Here is a 14,634-nt window from a genome sequence, read left to right as displayed (position 1 = left end):
GTTAGTAAAGATTCTTGACTACCCTTTCTCTCGGTCTGAAGTCCTGAAGAAAGGACTACAGCCCAGTTGTGCTCTTTAACCTAAGAGCATTTAGAGTGTTCTCTTTTCACCAGTCAGGATGCAATTTCTTTCTATAAATATCTAGTGGTTTTACTGTGCCATTGAACATGCAGGTGAGCTGGCTCAATACATTTATCAGCCGACCACCTGCAGCTTGAATGACTCATTGCCCCTGCAGCAGCAATCAGCAAGTAACATCCTCTGATGGTGGACAGGCAGACGACTCAAACTGCTGGGCTGTAATAACCCTTGTTAGCTTTCAAAACCCATTCCTCACCCCTAGTCTCTCCAGAGAAGCCTACAGCACCTCTTTGGAGGAGTGGGCTATGCGTCTAGGCACAAAGACCTGCACCCTGGGCCCACCAGCTGGATTTGATGGAGGTGGTCTGGCCTGCTGTGCCCCTTGTGGGAAGGAAGGGGCTGCTGATAGCATTACCATGTCTGCACTCCATCTCAGGGACCAGTGCTTGCCTGCACCGGAAACATCACACTAGGCAAACATGCAGACATTCATGGAAGCTACAGCAATTAAGTTAATTAAGAGCTGGGGTGGTCCCATATGTTTTCTGATCTGTTGTTTTTTTAGGGCCCCTATTGCACCTGTTCCCATAGCATTCAAACACCCCAAAGGCTTAGATTTTCTCTCTCCAGACATGGGAACAGAAGGACAGATCTCCCAGAGCAGAGCAAAGGCCTGTTTGGCCTCGTATCTGGCAGCAGATAGAGAGGGCAGGAGGATAAGAACAGGACATGCTGTCATTCCCCTAGCACAGGTCCTCTCTTCTTCCTGGGAAGGTCTGAAAGCTCTTCTCTAAGGAGTTCAGCATCATTCTTCCACCATCCCTGGAGGTATTCAAAAGATGCATAGACGTGGTGCTGAGGGACATGGTGTAGCAGGACTTGGCAGTGTTAAGATTTACGGTTGGACTCAATGATCTTAAAGGTCTTTCCCAACCTAAATGATTCTATAATTCTATGATTCTGTTTCAGACACAAAGTAGAGGCATGAATTTTCCAGACTTAGCCATCAGCAGTGCTGGGAAATTAAACCAAGTGCTTGTTTTTCCAGACCACAGCCTGAGTGTTAGAAGAGCTAACAGCCCCAGCCTGGGCTTTCTGAAATTGCCAAAGAGATTCAGACACCAAATAAACTCCGCTGTCCGGGACCTGGGCACACAAACCCCTAGGGTTGCTTGGAGCATCCCTGAAGATGTGGGGTGCCACTGCACTGGGAACTAGCCAGGTTCTCAGAGACCCCCTGCTTTTTGCGCACAGTGCACAGCACCAATTTCCACCTGCAGTCTCACTCACAGCCTGAGACAGGGGGTTGGAATAGATGACTTCTCAGAGCTTCTCAAATCTTATTTCCTAAGATCCTCTGACAAGTTCTTTCCTCAGGTGCAAGCTCAGGGAGAAACCTGCCCTTCCAAGTTAGCTTTGCTCATTGCAAAATCTGGGGGAGTCCATGTTCCCAAAACCCCTCCAAGACAGATTGTTCACTCCTGCACAGTGCATTTCTCTGAGACAGAGTCACTTTCTAGAGCCATGCTTCAATGCTGACATGAAAGCAGAGTATCTGTCTGCTGTTTGCCACCATCTCCCTTTCCCCGATCATGCAGGAACACAAATAAAGTACTTTAAAAGTCCATGGAGTCTCCTATCACTGACCTGCAAGACTTGCTCCCACTTGGTAGACAGGGAAGGATATTGCAAAGGGTCATTCACCATTTAACAGGCTGAGAACCAAAATCCACCCTGTGCATGTGCAAGGAAACAGGAAGGAAAAGCAACAGGACAAAACCATTGACTGACCCATTGTGTGTGGACATGTGGGCGCGCGTGTATACGTTATTAGTTTTGTCTGGCAGCATTTGAAACACTTTTGTCAGCACCTAAAGGAACTGCTTCTGAATTTAATGTAGCCAAATGGAATGAATTGCAGTCTGGAGAAAAGGGTGATCTGTGTCCGACTTCTTTTCAGCATTTACATGACTTCACTGAGCCAGATACTTGTGAGTAATTACAGTTACAAGAAACTTTTTCTGTCCAGTGTGTTTTTAAAATCCAGATTTTAAACTCAGTCTTAGGAAAGGCATAGATTTTTTAATGTCCTGAGTGCTCTCCTCCTTGCACATCAGCTGAGATTTTATACCAAAAGTGAAACCCTCTACTGAGGCAGAGCAAATTAAACAGGGTGCTGAATACTCCTGAAGACAGAGGGAATAATAGAGGGAAAGGAAAATGGACCAGATCAACCTGTACAGACCTCAGCAGCAGTATCCAGCTGCCTCAGTTCAAAAAAGCACAGTGACAAATGCATTCAGGTGAATGGCTGGCCTGCCTTCAGTGCAAATAAGCCACCAGCCTGAGCAAACTCTGCGTGTCTGAGTCATGTGTGCAAAATTCACTGTGGCTTTACCAATTGCCCGCACAATTCAAACTGCCACTCGTCTCTCCAAGGGCATGTGGCACGGGTTTGTCACCTCTACACCAAGCCCTGTACCCAAAAAAGCCAGGGAGAAGAGCCCAAGTGGCAAGTGAGAAGGGTCTTGCAAAACAGATGGAGCTGTTCTTCCCTCCAGGAAAGGAGGAGAAGCAGTGGAGAACGTGGGCTGTCTCCCTGCTCTCTCCTGCATGTCTCCATGCTGACTGCTTCATCACGGTCAAGTGCTTCAGCCAAATCCTCTGCCTTTAGTTGCAAGAGGTTACTGACACAGGTGAGTTTTTCTCCACAAGTGCCTTTAACAGAGTCGAAGAGCCTCTGCTACATCTGGTTGTTTGCAGGGGTTGTGTTGGTCAAAAGTGATTTGCTGTGAAGTAGCAAAGATCTCTATTCTTTGACAACAACCCAGCAGTTCCTAACCCATCTGCAGAGCTTTGCTCTGCTGCCTTTAGGGGCCATCCGGATCAGAGTCCGGCCTTTGGGGGCCATCCAGATCAGAGTCTAGTCTGGGAACAGCCCCATGACACAGACAGCATCCCCTGCCCTCCACCCAGGGACCGACCTGTGGTGCCCTGGTACCAACTGAGGCGATGGAGGAGGAGGAGGAAATACAGGGAGGACCGGAGAGAGCCCTTTCCCTCTATCTTAGGACAGGGCTTTTAGGACTACCCCCACTGTCTTTCTACTCAAACCATATCATTTCCCATGGGATATCTTTGTTTTTCATGTGAAGCCAGCATTTCACCATGTCTGATTTTTATGTTATCTGGATTGTTTGTGCTAACATGAGATAAGGTGAAGCAGGGATGTTGCTGTTCCATGCGGTGTGGGCTGCGCTCTATTTTCCTCTTGGTTTAGGCCAAGCTGCGCTTGATTTCCCAAGATCCCAAAGTGAATACATCCTGCTTGATTGCAGCCCCTCCTTTCCCAGGAATCATCCTGTGGAATAAACCCTGAATAAAGTGTTTCCTGTCTCCCCTTTAAGGCTGTTCCTTCCACCCAAGCACTCTGTGACCCAAGGCCTGCTCCAGAAGGCATGGATTCAGTGTGATTCCTTCTTCCTGCCCATTCAGAGGCTGTCAAAAGCCCAAAATGACAGCACTGGAGTGCCAGAAGCAAGCAAGTCACCTGCAATTTCACACCTGCCATAGCTGCTTTCATGGCAGCTGGCGAGGCGAGAAGTTGATGAAAGTCCCACTTGGCCCAGGCTGAAAGTCAAAGCAACTGTTGGGCTTTTCAGGGAACGTCCTTCCCTGAAGTAGGAAGGCAGGTAGAAAACCTGCTGGCAGCTGCCCGGGGGCATCTGCTGCCTTGCTGAGGAGGCATTTGTGCTTTTTGCGTGCTGTCCTGTTCTTGGCAGCAGCTTCCCTGAGCTGGAAAAAGCATTGGCCATCATCAGCTGTGGAAACAGTTTCTGGGCTGTGGATTTCTTTCTCAATACTGGAGTCACAGCTGAACTGCGTTGGCCAAATCTGCCTCCCTTCTAGGTGAGATTTAACAGTGCCAGGTGAGCAGTGATAACCATCCAGTAGGTTTTGACTCCACTGGTCAAATCTAACCTGCAATTTTGCTTGTTCTTTCCTAAAGGTATGCATGAGAGAGGCTGTAAACCAGGCTAGGGAGCTTCACAGTACAAATCTGCAAATGCTATGACAGGCTGGGCTCTGGTACCTACTTTGTTGCCCTCCACCAAGCTCCTGCTGCCATGGGCAAGCCCATGCTGTATTTCTCATTTGATGCGAGTTACAGCTCCCAGGAAGCAGTGATCTTGTGGACCTTTCTGTCCCTGGCCAAGAGCTCTCCATGGCAACTTGCTCCTTCTAGGTCTATGGGCTGAAGACCCCTCACCAAATACCCACCAGCAGCCAGACATTAGCAGCATGCTCGAGCCTAGAGAAGGGAGCCAGACCCCTGCAAGAACCAGGGGAACCCAAACAGGAACAAGACTCAGGACAAAAACTGCTCACAGAGGCTTGAGTATGTTGCATTGCACAGACATAATGTCGCAGCCTGGTCTCCTGGCCCTAATATCCTCTGACAGCTCCTAAAGCACGAGCTGAGCAGGTTGGTGATTCAATCATGACACCAACTCCTGTGGAAACTGCTGCTTCAAACTTCCTGCTACCAGTTCTCAGCAAAGCATGCAAGGAGCTGCAAAGATGTGCAGTCTCCAGAGCCTGTAACAGTGACTTATCTTCATAAGTGAAGAACTGCTGGCCAAATGCTGGGTCCAGTCCAACCCCTGAAAAAACTGGAGCTTTAGAAGGCAACATCAGCCAGCCCCTGGTAAATGACTGCTTGTTTGATGGCTAATTGCTTATGAAAACAGAAGGCACAAACCAAATCTGGGCAGATCTTATGCTGTTCGTATCACTAAGGGCCACAGAAACACCCACCCCAACTCAAACACTACCTGTCTGTTGGAAACTTTAAGTGAAATTTTGTTTCTAAATCCCCTTCTGTCATACTGCAGATGTAAAAAGCTCAAGCCACCTGGGTAGCTCGGTTCATCAAGAATGTGTTAAGTTACGCCACAAAACCCATCCCCTTGCCAAGCAGCAAACACGCAGAGCTGTGAAAGGACATGCGTGCCTCCCAGTTAATGTCACCTTCACAGATTCCATAGGTCACGGCACAAGCAGACATCCACTCCGAAATAAGATGCCAGGCAGAACACAGATCCCATTCTGAACAAGACCCAGGGAGAGCTAAGGAATTTCAGGGAAACGGAACAACAGGAAATAAGGGAAGTCCCTCCAGCAAAGACCCTGTCATCCTTTGGTGATCACACAGCATCATATAGAGCTGTGATACAACGGAGGTACTAATGACAGCCCGGCAGCAAGCATTCCCATGGCCATTCTTGCCAGCACAGTAACTATACAGGTAGCAAATAACAGAAGACCTGCGTTCACAGGCACTGCAACAGACACATCCACTGCAAATAAAATGACTCCCTGAAGATCCTAAAGTCCTGGACACACCATGCCATCCAAACTGGTAATTCATACTCTGAAGCAGGAAAAACCAGTACCAGAAGAGGGCCAACAATCGGGCAAGCTGGACAAGCACAGAGTAGGGTTTTGCCTGTGCCCTGGACCAACGTTAATTATGAGGATAGATGTAACCTGAAAGCCCCTGCAAGGAAGGAGAACCCCTTCAGGGAGTCTTTGTCTGGCCTAGAGAATATATTGGAGAAATAGAGAACTAATCCCACCCAAATGTGGTCTCACTCCTGCTGCCTTTAGAAATCACAAGAGATGAAGACCTGGAGAAAGAGAGGGGATGGTCTTATAGTCTCTCTTCTGGCAATAAAGCCCATGTAAGGTCCCAGGAAAAGCTGCTAGAAGCATCAGCTCTGGGCAGGAAAGGAAAAGCTGGGCTGCCCTCACAGCAGGGTGGGAGCCACGCTGGCCTGAGCAGCTCTCTCCAGAGGAAGCCACAGGGCCATGCATGTAGAGGACAACAACAAGGACAGACTGGGGGACCCATGTGGTGGTTTAACTCTCACAACAGCTCCTGCAGGGATTCAGAGCAGGGCGTTTCAGGCTAATCTCTATGTCCCCTCAGGGAACCTGAAGGATTACTGGTCTGCATCTGCTCACACGGTTGGGCCCTACCTTGTCAAGGCAGGGGAAGCTCTGACAGCCACTCTCAGTTCTTTAATTGGTTTGGGATAAACAGCAACAGGCCCTATCCACTGTGGCACAGCACCTTTTAATTGACTCCCTTGCCCACAGGCCTGATAGCTTCTCTTGAGCAGGAATGCATCTCATGGTTTATCATCAAGGGCTGGCTCCTGGCAGCAGCCACGCAAAGCCACAGCACACTTCCTTTGCTAGGTCAGGTGATATTGGGGAAGGGTGGCCATAGGAGTGTCTGGCCATCAGAGGTACCGAGCCAGCACTAGCCCACGGCAGTGTCTTTGGCTACAGCCCAAGCCAGGGTGGGAGTGGAGGTCCCCAGACAGCAGTCACCGCTAATCTCCACAGCTGTGCTTTCACCCCTTAGCCCATGGCCTCCCACACTAGCTAACCTCCCAGCAGAAAGGGCTGCAAAAGGCCTGCATGGGCTGCGGGGTTTGTTCTGTTAACTATGCACCAGGATCACCTACTTGCTTCTCTTTCTGTTCTCCTCTCCTGAGCATGCCTCTCCCAAAGCTCACTGCTGGTCCAGGCACCTGCTTTCTGGGACACATCACCGAGCCTTCCTCCTTCCTCTCAGGCCTGGGGATGCGGGTCTGGGGTCCGGCCCTGGCCGAGCTGGCTCCCAGGCAGTCAGTGCCATCTGCTGGCTAGTTGTTCTTTGACTGCTACGAAAACATGGAAAGCGAACTCAGGGACAGCCTTGCTGTTTAGTCTTCCCCCAACCCCTCACATTCTGCTGCCGAAGCCATATCCGCAGGGCTGATGTAAATCATTGAAATGATGTACGTTTCCAAAACGGGAGCGTTACATTTAAAACATTTTATTAAATACTGTTACAAAATAGGACAATACATATCAGATTCTGTCAGATATTTTTGATTTATGATCATAACTTAAACATAACTTAAGAAATACTCTCTCATTTGAAGTCCTTTAACAGCTTAATAAATCGTAGTTGCAATATATACACCCAAATCGCAGGCTTCCATTTTATTTGTAAATAATATGCAGGCATGAAATCCTTACAAACACTTCTGAATTATTTTAAAATTACCTGGGCCCAGATCAATGGCTACAGACCTACTCAAGAAGCAGTATTTTACAATATATTTACAGTTAACAGCACAGAAATATCCACAGTAAAAACTGCACAATTAAATATTTATGTATATACCTGTATTACAGTACATAATCCCACAGGGATGAGATCATTTCAGATCCACTTGCTGCATTCAGAAACCGGAGTACCTAGTATAAGCACTACCATTCCTAGCGCTACTACAAAAAAATAAAGGTTTAAAGTCCCTAAGCTTTCTGGGACATGCAGCAGAAACCCAAATAGTTGCCCACATTGCCACAGGCATATTTATTGACTGGGACATCCTCTTAAAATAAACTGACTTCAATAACAAACCAGATCAATGGTTTCAAAGCTATTTAATGCATACTTTTGCATCCCAGTTACTCTGTTTCTGCAAGTATAACCCATATGTCTCCAGAGAAGACATCTCCAGCAGTGTAGTAAGTGATGTGAAATAATGCATGTCTTCACCTCACCTAGGTACCTTTGAGCAGACCAGAGGAGAAACCAGCCTCCTCTTTAGGCAGCAGCTTACTATTTGCTCACCATCTGGACAAGAGATGGCAAGCTCCCAGTTATGATAACTACATGACTGAATGTAGACAGTATTTTGCCAGAAGGCCAGAGTTTTACTCTCTGCTTGTCTTCAATGGAAGTACCAGACAGATTGAGTTCAAAATTTCTGAACAATACACAAGGTCAATCATCTTGTCAGCAAGAGGTAAAAACATCTGGAGAGCTGTTGATTCACATGCAGTTTCATTCTCCAGAAATCTGAGACCTAAGTAAAGATGGCTTCAATTCCTGCAGAGAGAACAAAATTCCTCTGTAAGTTGGAAAATTGGCATAGATCTGTATTTGCTCTCATTTCAGAGGAATTTTGTATGCATCAGGTAGCAAAAACACACAGAAGTGTTCCTAATACTATAGGCAGCTGGACAGGATGCTAAACACAGTCATCCTTAAGGAGCTAAATATCCATTTCTAAAGCAATAAATCCATCAGCCTTGTTAGGAACTTTCATGCAATGCCAAGATGCATATTAGGTATCCCAAAGCACATACTGCTATTTCAGCAATTGCATTGCAATTAACAGCTCTGATTGCTTATCCAATTAATAGGAAAGAATTTGCAAGTACAGCTATCTCATGTGCTTACCTGTAACACCTGGAATCAGACATTCTGGCCAGCACTTTGGAAACTACCTTCAATGGTTAGGCTCTGGCAGCTACTATAAAAAACAGAAATGAGAAGTACTTCAATGACAACTGGTTTATATCAAATGGATTTTAGAAAAGTGATTGCCATGTTTTTCATGCTGTTTTTTGAGACACAACTTACCTAGAAGGAGTAAATTTCTTTGCTGCAAGAAGAATAAGAAAAGGCATTAGCATTTCAAGATGAAAGTCCCTCGTGCAAACTTTTTCTTCTACTAAAACCCCTCTCATTTCTGAATATCTGATAAAAAGCCATTTTCTATCAACAAATCTCATAGGCAGTTATTACTGTGTTGTCATGAGCCTCATCTCAAATTCTCATTCGCTTTCCCTGGCAGTAATAAAATGTTGCTTTTTTCTTCTAATTCTTGTTTTATAAACATTTGAGGTTTACTATTTTTGATTTTTAAATTTTCATCTGAAGCCAAACATGGCATGTATGCAGGCTTCTCGAAAATAATTTAGGAGAGTAAGTATGGGAATTTTCACTTTTTCAAAAACCAATGTATTGGGGTTTGGAGGGTTTCAGGGTCTTTTCTCCACTGAAATTTTTTCAGGAAGGTAAATAAAACCAGTGGACCCAGTCCAATTGCTTACCTTTTCTTTGGAAACGTCTTGCAAGCCAAAGGAGGAATGATGCCGTAGACAACAGAGAGGCACTTGTGGCTGCTATGCCCACAGAGACATAGCTGACTTGTTCTGAAACTGAAAGGATAAAAAAGTTTCAGTGAGATCAAGAGGCATGTGTGGTCTTTGAAGCCCTCTACTTCTTCCTTTTCCTTGTGCTCTTCAAGAGGAAACAGAATTGCAGCTTGTAATCCTTAAGTTTTCTCTTGCTGAGACAGGGCACATCTTGTACACAAGGTAAAAAGCTGCATACTAAAAATTATCCCACCCATTGCCAAAGAAATGGCAAGGCAACAAGCTAGCTATAGCGGGGTCTGTCTAACCTCCAGCCTCACGTGACAATTCATGCTCATCTTATTTTTCATGTTTCAGTTCGTATTTTAATTCCCATTGTGCTGTCTTCCTCTCTGAGCAATTTGGTTGAGATCAATTTTTTTTTCTTTTTTTTCTGAAATTATTCAGAAATCTTAATTCTGCTAGAACCAATAAAGTGGAGTTGAGCTTTTAGAACCTCAAGCAAAAGCATTACAGGCAGGCCAAGTATGTTCCCACTGAGGACACTGACAAAGCCCTTACTGCCATGAATGGGAAGGCAAGGCTGAGACTTCTGTCCTGTAAAATTACAGCCTTTGACAGAAGAGCTCTGTGAGATCTTTTAGCTGAGCTCACCCAAGAAACTGTCACACCAAACAAATCTATAAACTTCTCCACTGAGAAAGACTTATGAACACAGATTTCCCCACAGAGTTCTGTTTCTCTAGAAAACCTTTCTTTCTTTACTCATACGGAAAAAGCTCAACATGAGAAACACTAAAACCCAAACAAAACTCAAAATCAGGTTGCAGCTTTGGGTTTTTTTTATGAGAAATCAACATGTTTCACCAAGACCTTTTAGGAATTTTCCCCTCTTCTGTTTTCAAAAACCCATGCTTTTGTTGGGTTTTTTAATTCAGGAACTTCACTAGAAGCTGTAACTCACTGGCTGGTGTTGCCTTCTCCACCCTTCCATACTTCATTTGACTAGAAACCCAGTGCCATCTCTCTGTGAGCACAGGTAAAATACCTTCACATGTGGGCAGACTGGCACTCCAGTTTCCTGAATGACTGCACGCAAGAACATGAGAACCATTGAGCTTCCATCCTTCTAGACAGCTGAAGTGGCAGGTTGTGTTGTACATGAAGTTCCCAGCACCATGTGAGCAATCCATAGAGCCTTTCTCAGGAGAGCTCAGTGGTTCACACTGCACAACTGAAATACAGAAAGAGATGGTTACAAGCCATTAAAGACTTTCCTGTCTTTGACCCTATTTTTTCCACTATATGTACATTGTATTTTCAAATTCATTTGACTTTGGAATGGGAGCAGTTCACAGAGCCAGGAGCCCTAAGGCAGGGCAAGTCACAGCTGAAATTATGAGAGACAGCACACACCTTAGTTTGGAGCCAGAACCCTACAGGAATACAGATTTCAGTGTGCTGTCCAGTGGCAAAATTATTTCCCAAAGCAGTAAGTCTTACCTTTGCATTTTGGCACTGGCTCTGACCACCGCCCCTGTGCCGTGCACTCAATGCTGGACGGGCCGTCCAGAATGTGGCCCTCACTGCAGTGGAAATCACAACGTGAGCCATAAGAGAGATCTGCAGAAGCATGGTCACAGGTCACAAAGCCACCTTCTGGCCAGGTTACAGCCTCACACCTCACAGCTGCAACACACAGATCACAACAGCAATCAGCACAGATGTCTCAGGAGTTCCATGGGCCAATGCTGGCAGCCCTGAGTGCTCAAGTGGGCAGCAGTGAGGAAAGGTACCTGCACAGGATGGCTGCTGCCTGTCCCAGGCCCCAGAAGACCCACACTGCAGTGTGGCTGGTCCTGTCAGGACAAATCCTTCTTCACAGGTGAACTCGCAGGTGGTACCCCAGGTGAGCTCCACAGAGGGATGGGAGCAGTTCACAGCACCATGAGCAGGCACTTCTAAGGCAGGACAGGTCACAGCTGAAAAGCACAAAAGACACAGCACAGAGCTTAGCTTGGAGTAGGTCAAGTTAAACACTCTTTGAGCTTACAAGAGGACATGCTGTGCCTGGTGCTGTCCCCTACAGAGCCATAGTACATCCCTTCAGACTTCACAGTGTCTCAGGAAACAGTGACTTCCACGTGTTGCACGGTGCAGACAGAACCCTTACACATGCACCTAAAGCATGTAAGCTATCCTGACACTGGCTCCAGGTTATACCCCACAAGTGGACTGCATAAGGAGACACTGGCTCCCACTGGGGTGTAGGGAACACAGAGTTCCTGTCAGAACACTCTACTTCAAAATCCTGTTAACATATGTGTCGGTGACACAGTTCCTGAACGTTGCTTGTCACCCTGCACTGCTGCTTCCTCTTTAACACAAGAGGCTAAACAATCCCCATCTTGAGATCTGCTTATGAATAGTCCTATAAACACACTGGGGATGACTGTTACTCCTTGCCTACACTTGAACGAGGAAGTATCTTCAGACTATTTGAGATACTGCAAGCTTTAATTGATGATTTCCAACCCAGAAAGTCTTACCTTTGCATTTTGGCGCTGGCTCTGACCACCGCCCCTGTGCCGTGCACTCAATGCTGGACGGGCCGTCCAGAATGTGGCCCTCGCTGCAGTGGAAATCACAACGTGAGCCATAAGAGAGATCTGCAGAAGCATGGTCACAGGTCACAAAGCCACCTTCTGGCCAGGTTACAGCCTCACACCTCACAGCTGCAACACACAGATCACAACAGCAATCAGCACAGATGTCTCAGGAGTTCCATGGGCCAATGCTGACAGCCCTGAGTGCTCAAGTGGGCAGCAGTGAGGAAAGGTACCTGCACAGGATGGCTGCTGCCTGTCCCAGGCCCCAGAAGACCCACACTGCAGTGTGGCTGGTCCTGTCAGGACAAATCCTTCTTCACAGGTGAACTCGCAGGTGGTACCCCAGGTGAGCTCCACAGAGGGATGGGAGCAGTTCACAGCACCATGAGCAGGCACTTCTAAGGCAGGACAGGTCACAGCTGAAAAGCATAAAAGAGAGTACAGAGCTTAGCTTGGAACAAACCATAAAAAGTTGGGGTTTTTTTCCTTTCCTGAAAGTTGGCAACATAACCACTAAACGGAAGCATCTTTATGTGACCTACTGTGCTGCCATTTCAGAAAGCAGTGGAAAGATTTCAAAATGGAAGACCGTCTCTTAAGGCAAGGCTGTAAATTCACCTGCACCTCATGACATCAACTAGTTACAATGCAAAATTTTCCCATTTTGACTGCTGCTTATTAATGTTTGATGCTTTTATTTGCTTCAAACAGTAGCTTATTCTAAGATGAACACCTCAAAAAGTAATTGCTGCAGCCAGGAGTAACTGGCCTGTTGTGAGCAGTCTTACAGCTAGATCACCTCCATTCCCTGTTCCCCACTATGAGATGGAAATGTCTTTCCCTACAAGAAAATCTAGACCAGGGCCAGAACATTCACCCTGCCCAATTCATCTTTTCAGGAACAGAGAGACCTGTGTGTTGCAATAAAATAGCACCTTCACCACATAATTAATTACAAAGGAATGGGCCAGAACTTCAATTTGTACCTACTAACAGAGCAACACTGAAGTTAACAGAGCTATGTATAATGTAGAAAGCTCACCTATCACTGCTTGAGAAGCTCACCTTTGCATGCTGCCAGGGGAGCAGACCAGACCCCAGAAGAGGTACAGTATACAGACTCCAATGCAGTCAGTTCATAGCCTTCCTCACACTGAACTTGGCAAGACGAGTTGTAGCCGAAGTTCTCCCATGGATGGTTGCACTCGAGGCTCCCATGATCAGGTTTTTCTAGTGGATCACAACTCTCAACTTCAAAGAAACACAAGAAGGTACACAGTCAGTCTCACTGGCTCAGCAGGTAAATCAACAAGACAGACAAACTACACTAGCTAGCATTGCCCTGGTTGAAAAGCAGGGGGGAGTAATCTTACCAAACTCGCATTCAGGCCCATAGAATCCAGGGTTACAATGGCAGGTGTGGTTGTTAATAGTCTCTATGCATTCTCCACGGCCACTGCAGAGAGATGGGTTGCAAGAAGCTGCAGGAGAGAAAAAAAAAGAAAAAATACAGCAAATTATAAAAGAATCAGCAGTGGCCACTAATGAAATCTGGCCAGCACTTTGTTTAGGTTTTCTGGCACTAAACAAGCACTTTGTAGAGCAAAAGAAAAACAGGTGGTTTAATACATAGGATTACCCTGTCATTTCACAGAATGATTTCAGAAATCAACATCTTTGACAGACTAGCTCACAGTGAAAGGATTCTACTGGCTGCAGACTCCGTGACCACTTGTTCTCAGGTAGATATTAGCAATATTTAAAATGCAAAAGGAACAATATACTATGAGGTAAGTAGAAATCCCCTACAGGTACATTCTTCATTAACTCATCACAGCTCTAATTGTTTGATATTTGACTTGCAATTTTTTTTTTTTTTTATGTAGCCTTAGCCACCTCTACACAAAATGTCTAATCTGACCCAGTGATCTATAGCCAGCAAACAGATGCCTCCAAAAGGGCAATTTTTATCTAGCTGAGACACCCACTTGCGTGGGATGAAAGTCATCATCTGGAAGAGCATGTTTCTACTGATTATAGAGAAGGTCTGGTGATTTGCTCGTAAAAGACATACAATATTCCTGGAGCTAAAAGGTAAGCAAGATCAATCCAACTCTTAGAACAAAAACAACCTAGCTCTGTAAGGATAAGTGTACAAGTGTTCACAGGGTCAGACAGTTAATATATAAGACTAGGTTAAAAAACTCATCCCACCCACCATCTCATCTCCACAGGGGCACACTAGATGGCCTTTATCGCACCATACCTGTGTAGCACAAGGCGACCTTCTTTTTCTCACACTGTTCATCATTCCATTTGCCATCATCCTTCCCTCTTTTGATGTAGATTTCAACGCAGTCCTCATTGTTCCCTTTGCCGTTTGGCTCACCTGAAGCCCAGTTTTCTGCCTCTTCTGTCAGTTCTTTGTTAGTTCCAATCCAGGTCCACACATCATTAATTTTTCTGATTCCAATCCAGTAGTAACCCGGATTGAAGGGTAAGAAGTTATTGAGATAGCTGATTTCCTCCTTATTCTGAATGGCAACCATGTTAGTATACCTCTTTTTGCACCACAGCTCTGCTTCCCTGTAGGTCATGTTTGTGTCTGAATAATGGTATGTCCAACAATTTACCCCCTGCAGTATTGTAAGTCCTAGAATGAAAAGATGTCAAAAAGTTGGTGTCTGACTTTTTCCCTCTCGCTAGAAGATATATTAAGCTCTATAAATACTGTAAAGTTGTCAATATCTGAAACTGCTTAAGAAGTAGTGGCAATTATTTTATAAATAATCAACTGTCAAGCTTCAAAACAGGAATATCAGCATCAAGTACAGGGACTTCAGCCTGTGAAACTACATCCAATCACACAAAGCTTTGCAGACTTCATAGCAAACTACAGGAGGTAATTATGTATTTGACAGGCAAGCAGGGAAAC

The 14,634-nt window shown here is 45.7% G+C and overlaps 1 protein-coding gene across 6 annotated transcripts in view; it reads right to left on the bottom strand.

Moving 5' to 3' along the window:
- The window catches only part of RXRG (retinoid X receptor gamma), a 77,626-nt gene that overhangs the window by 44,300 nt on the left and 18,692 nt on the right, over window positions 1-14,634 (bottom strand). For 3 of the 6 annotated variants that reach the window (XM_080407394.1, XM_080407390.1, XM_080407393.1), the window contains 12 exons: window positions 13,966-14,352; window positions 13,073-13,180; window positions 12,765-12,950; window positions 11,933-12,118; window positions 11,640-11,825; window positions 10,887-11,072; window positions 10,594-10,779; window positions 10,139-10,324; window positions 9,046-9,153; window positions 8,573-8,594; window positions 8,390-8,462; window positions 6,830-8,035 (listed from right to left, as the gene is read on the bottom strand). In XM_080407394.1, the coding sequence (XP_080263520.1) occupies window positions 8,405-8,462; window positions 8,573-8,594; window positions 9,046-9,153; window positions 10,139-10,324; window positions 10,594-10,779; window positions 10,887-11,072; window positions 11,640-11,825; window positions 11,933-12,118; window positions 12,765-12,950; window positions 13,073-13,180; window positions 13,966-14,352 (1,799 nt within the window). In that variant the 3' untranslated portion in view covers window positions 6,830-8,035; window positions 8,390-8,404. The other 3 variants (XM_080407397.1, XM_080407395.1, XM_080407396.1) reach the window with 3 other exon arrangements.

Source organism: Falco punctatus (assembly GCF_963210335.1).
Source record: "Falco punctatus genome assembly, chromosome: 11".
NCBI lineage: Eukaryota > Metazoa > Chordata > Aves > Falconiformes > Falconidae > Falco > Falco punctatus.
This window is presented reverse-complemented; position numbering and strand designations above follow the sequence as displayed.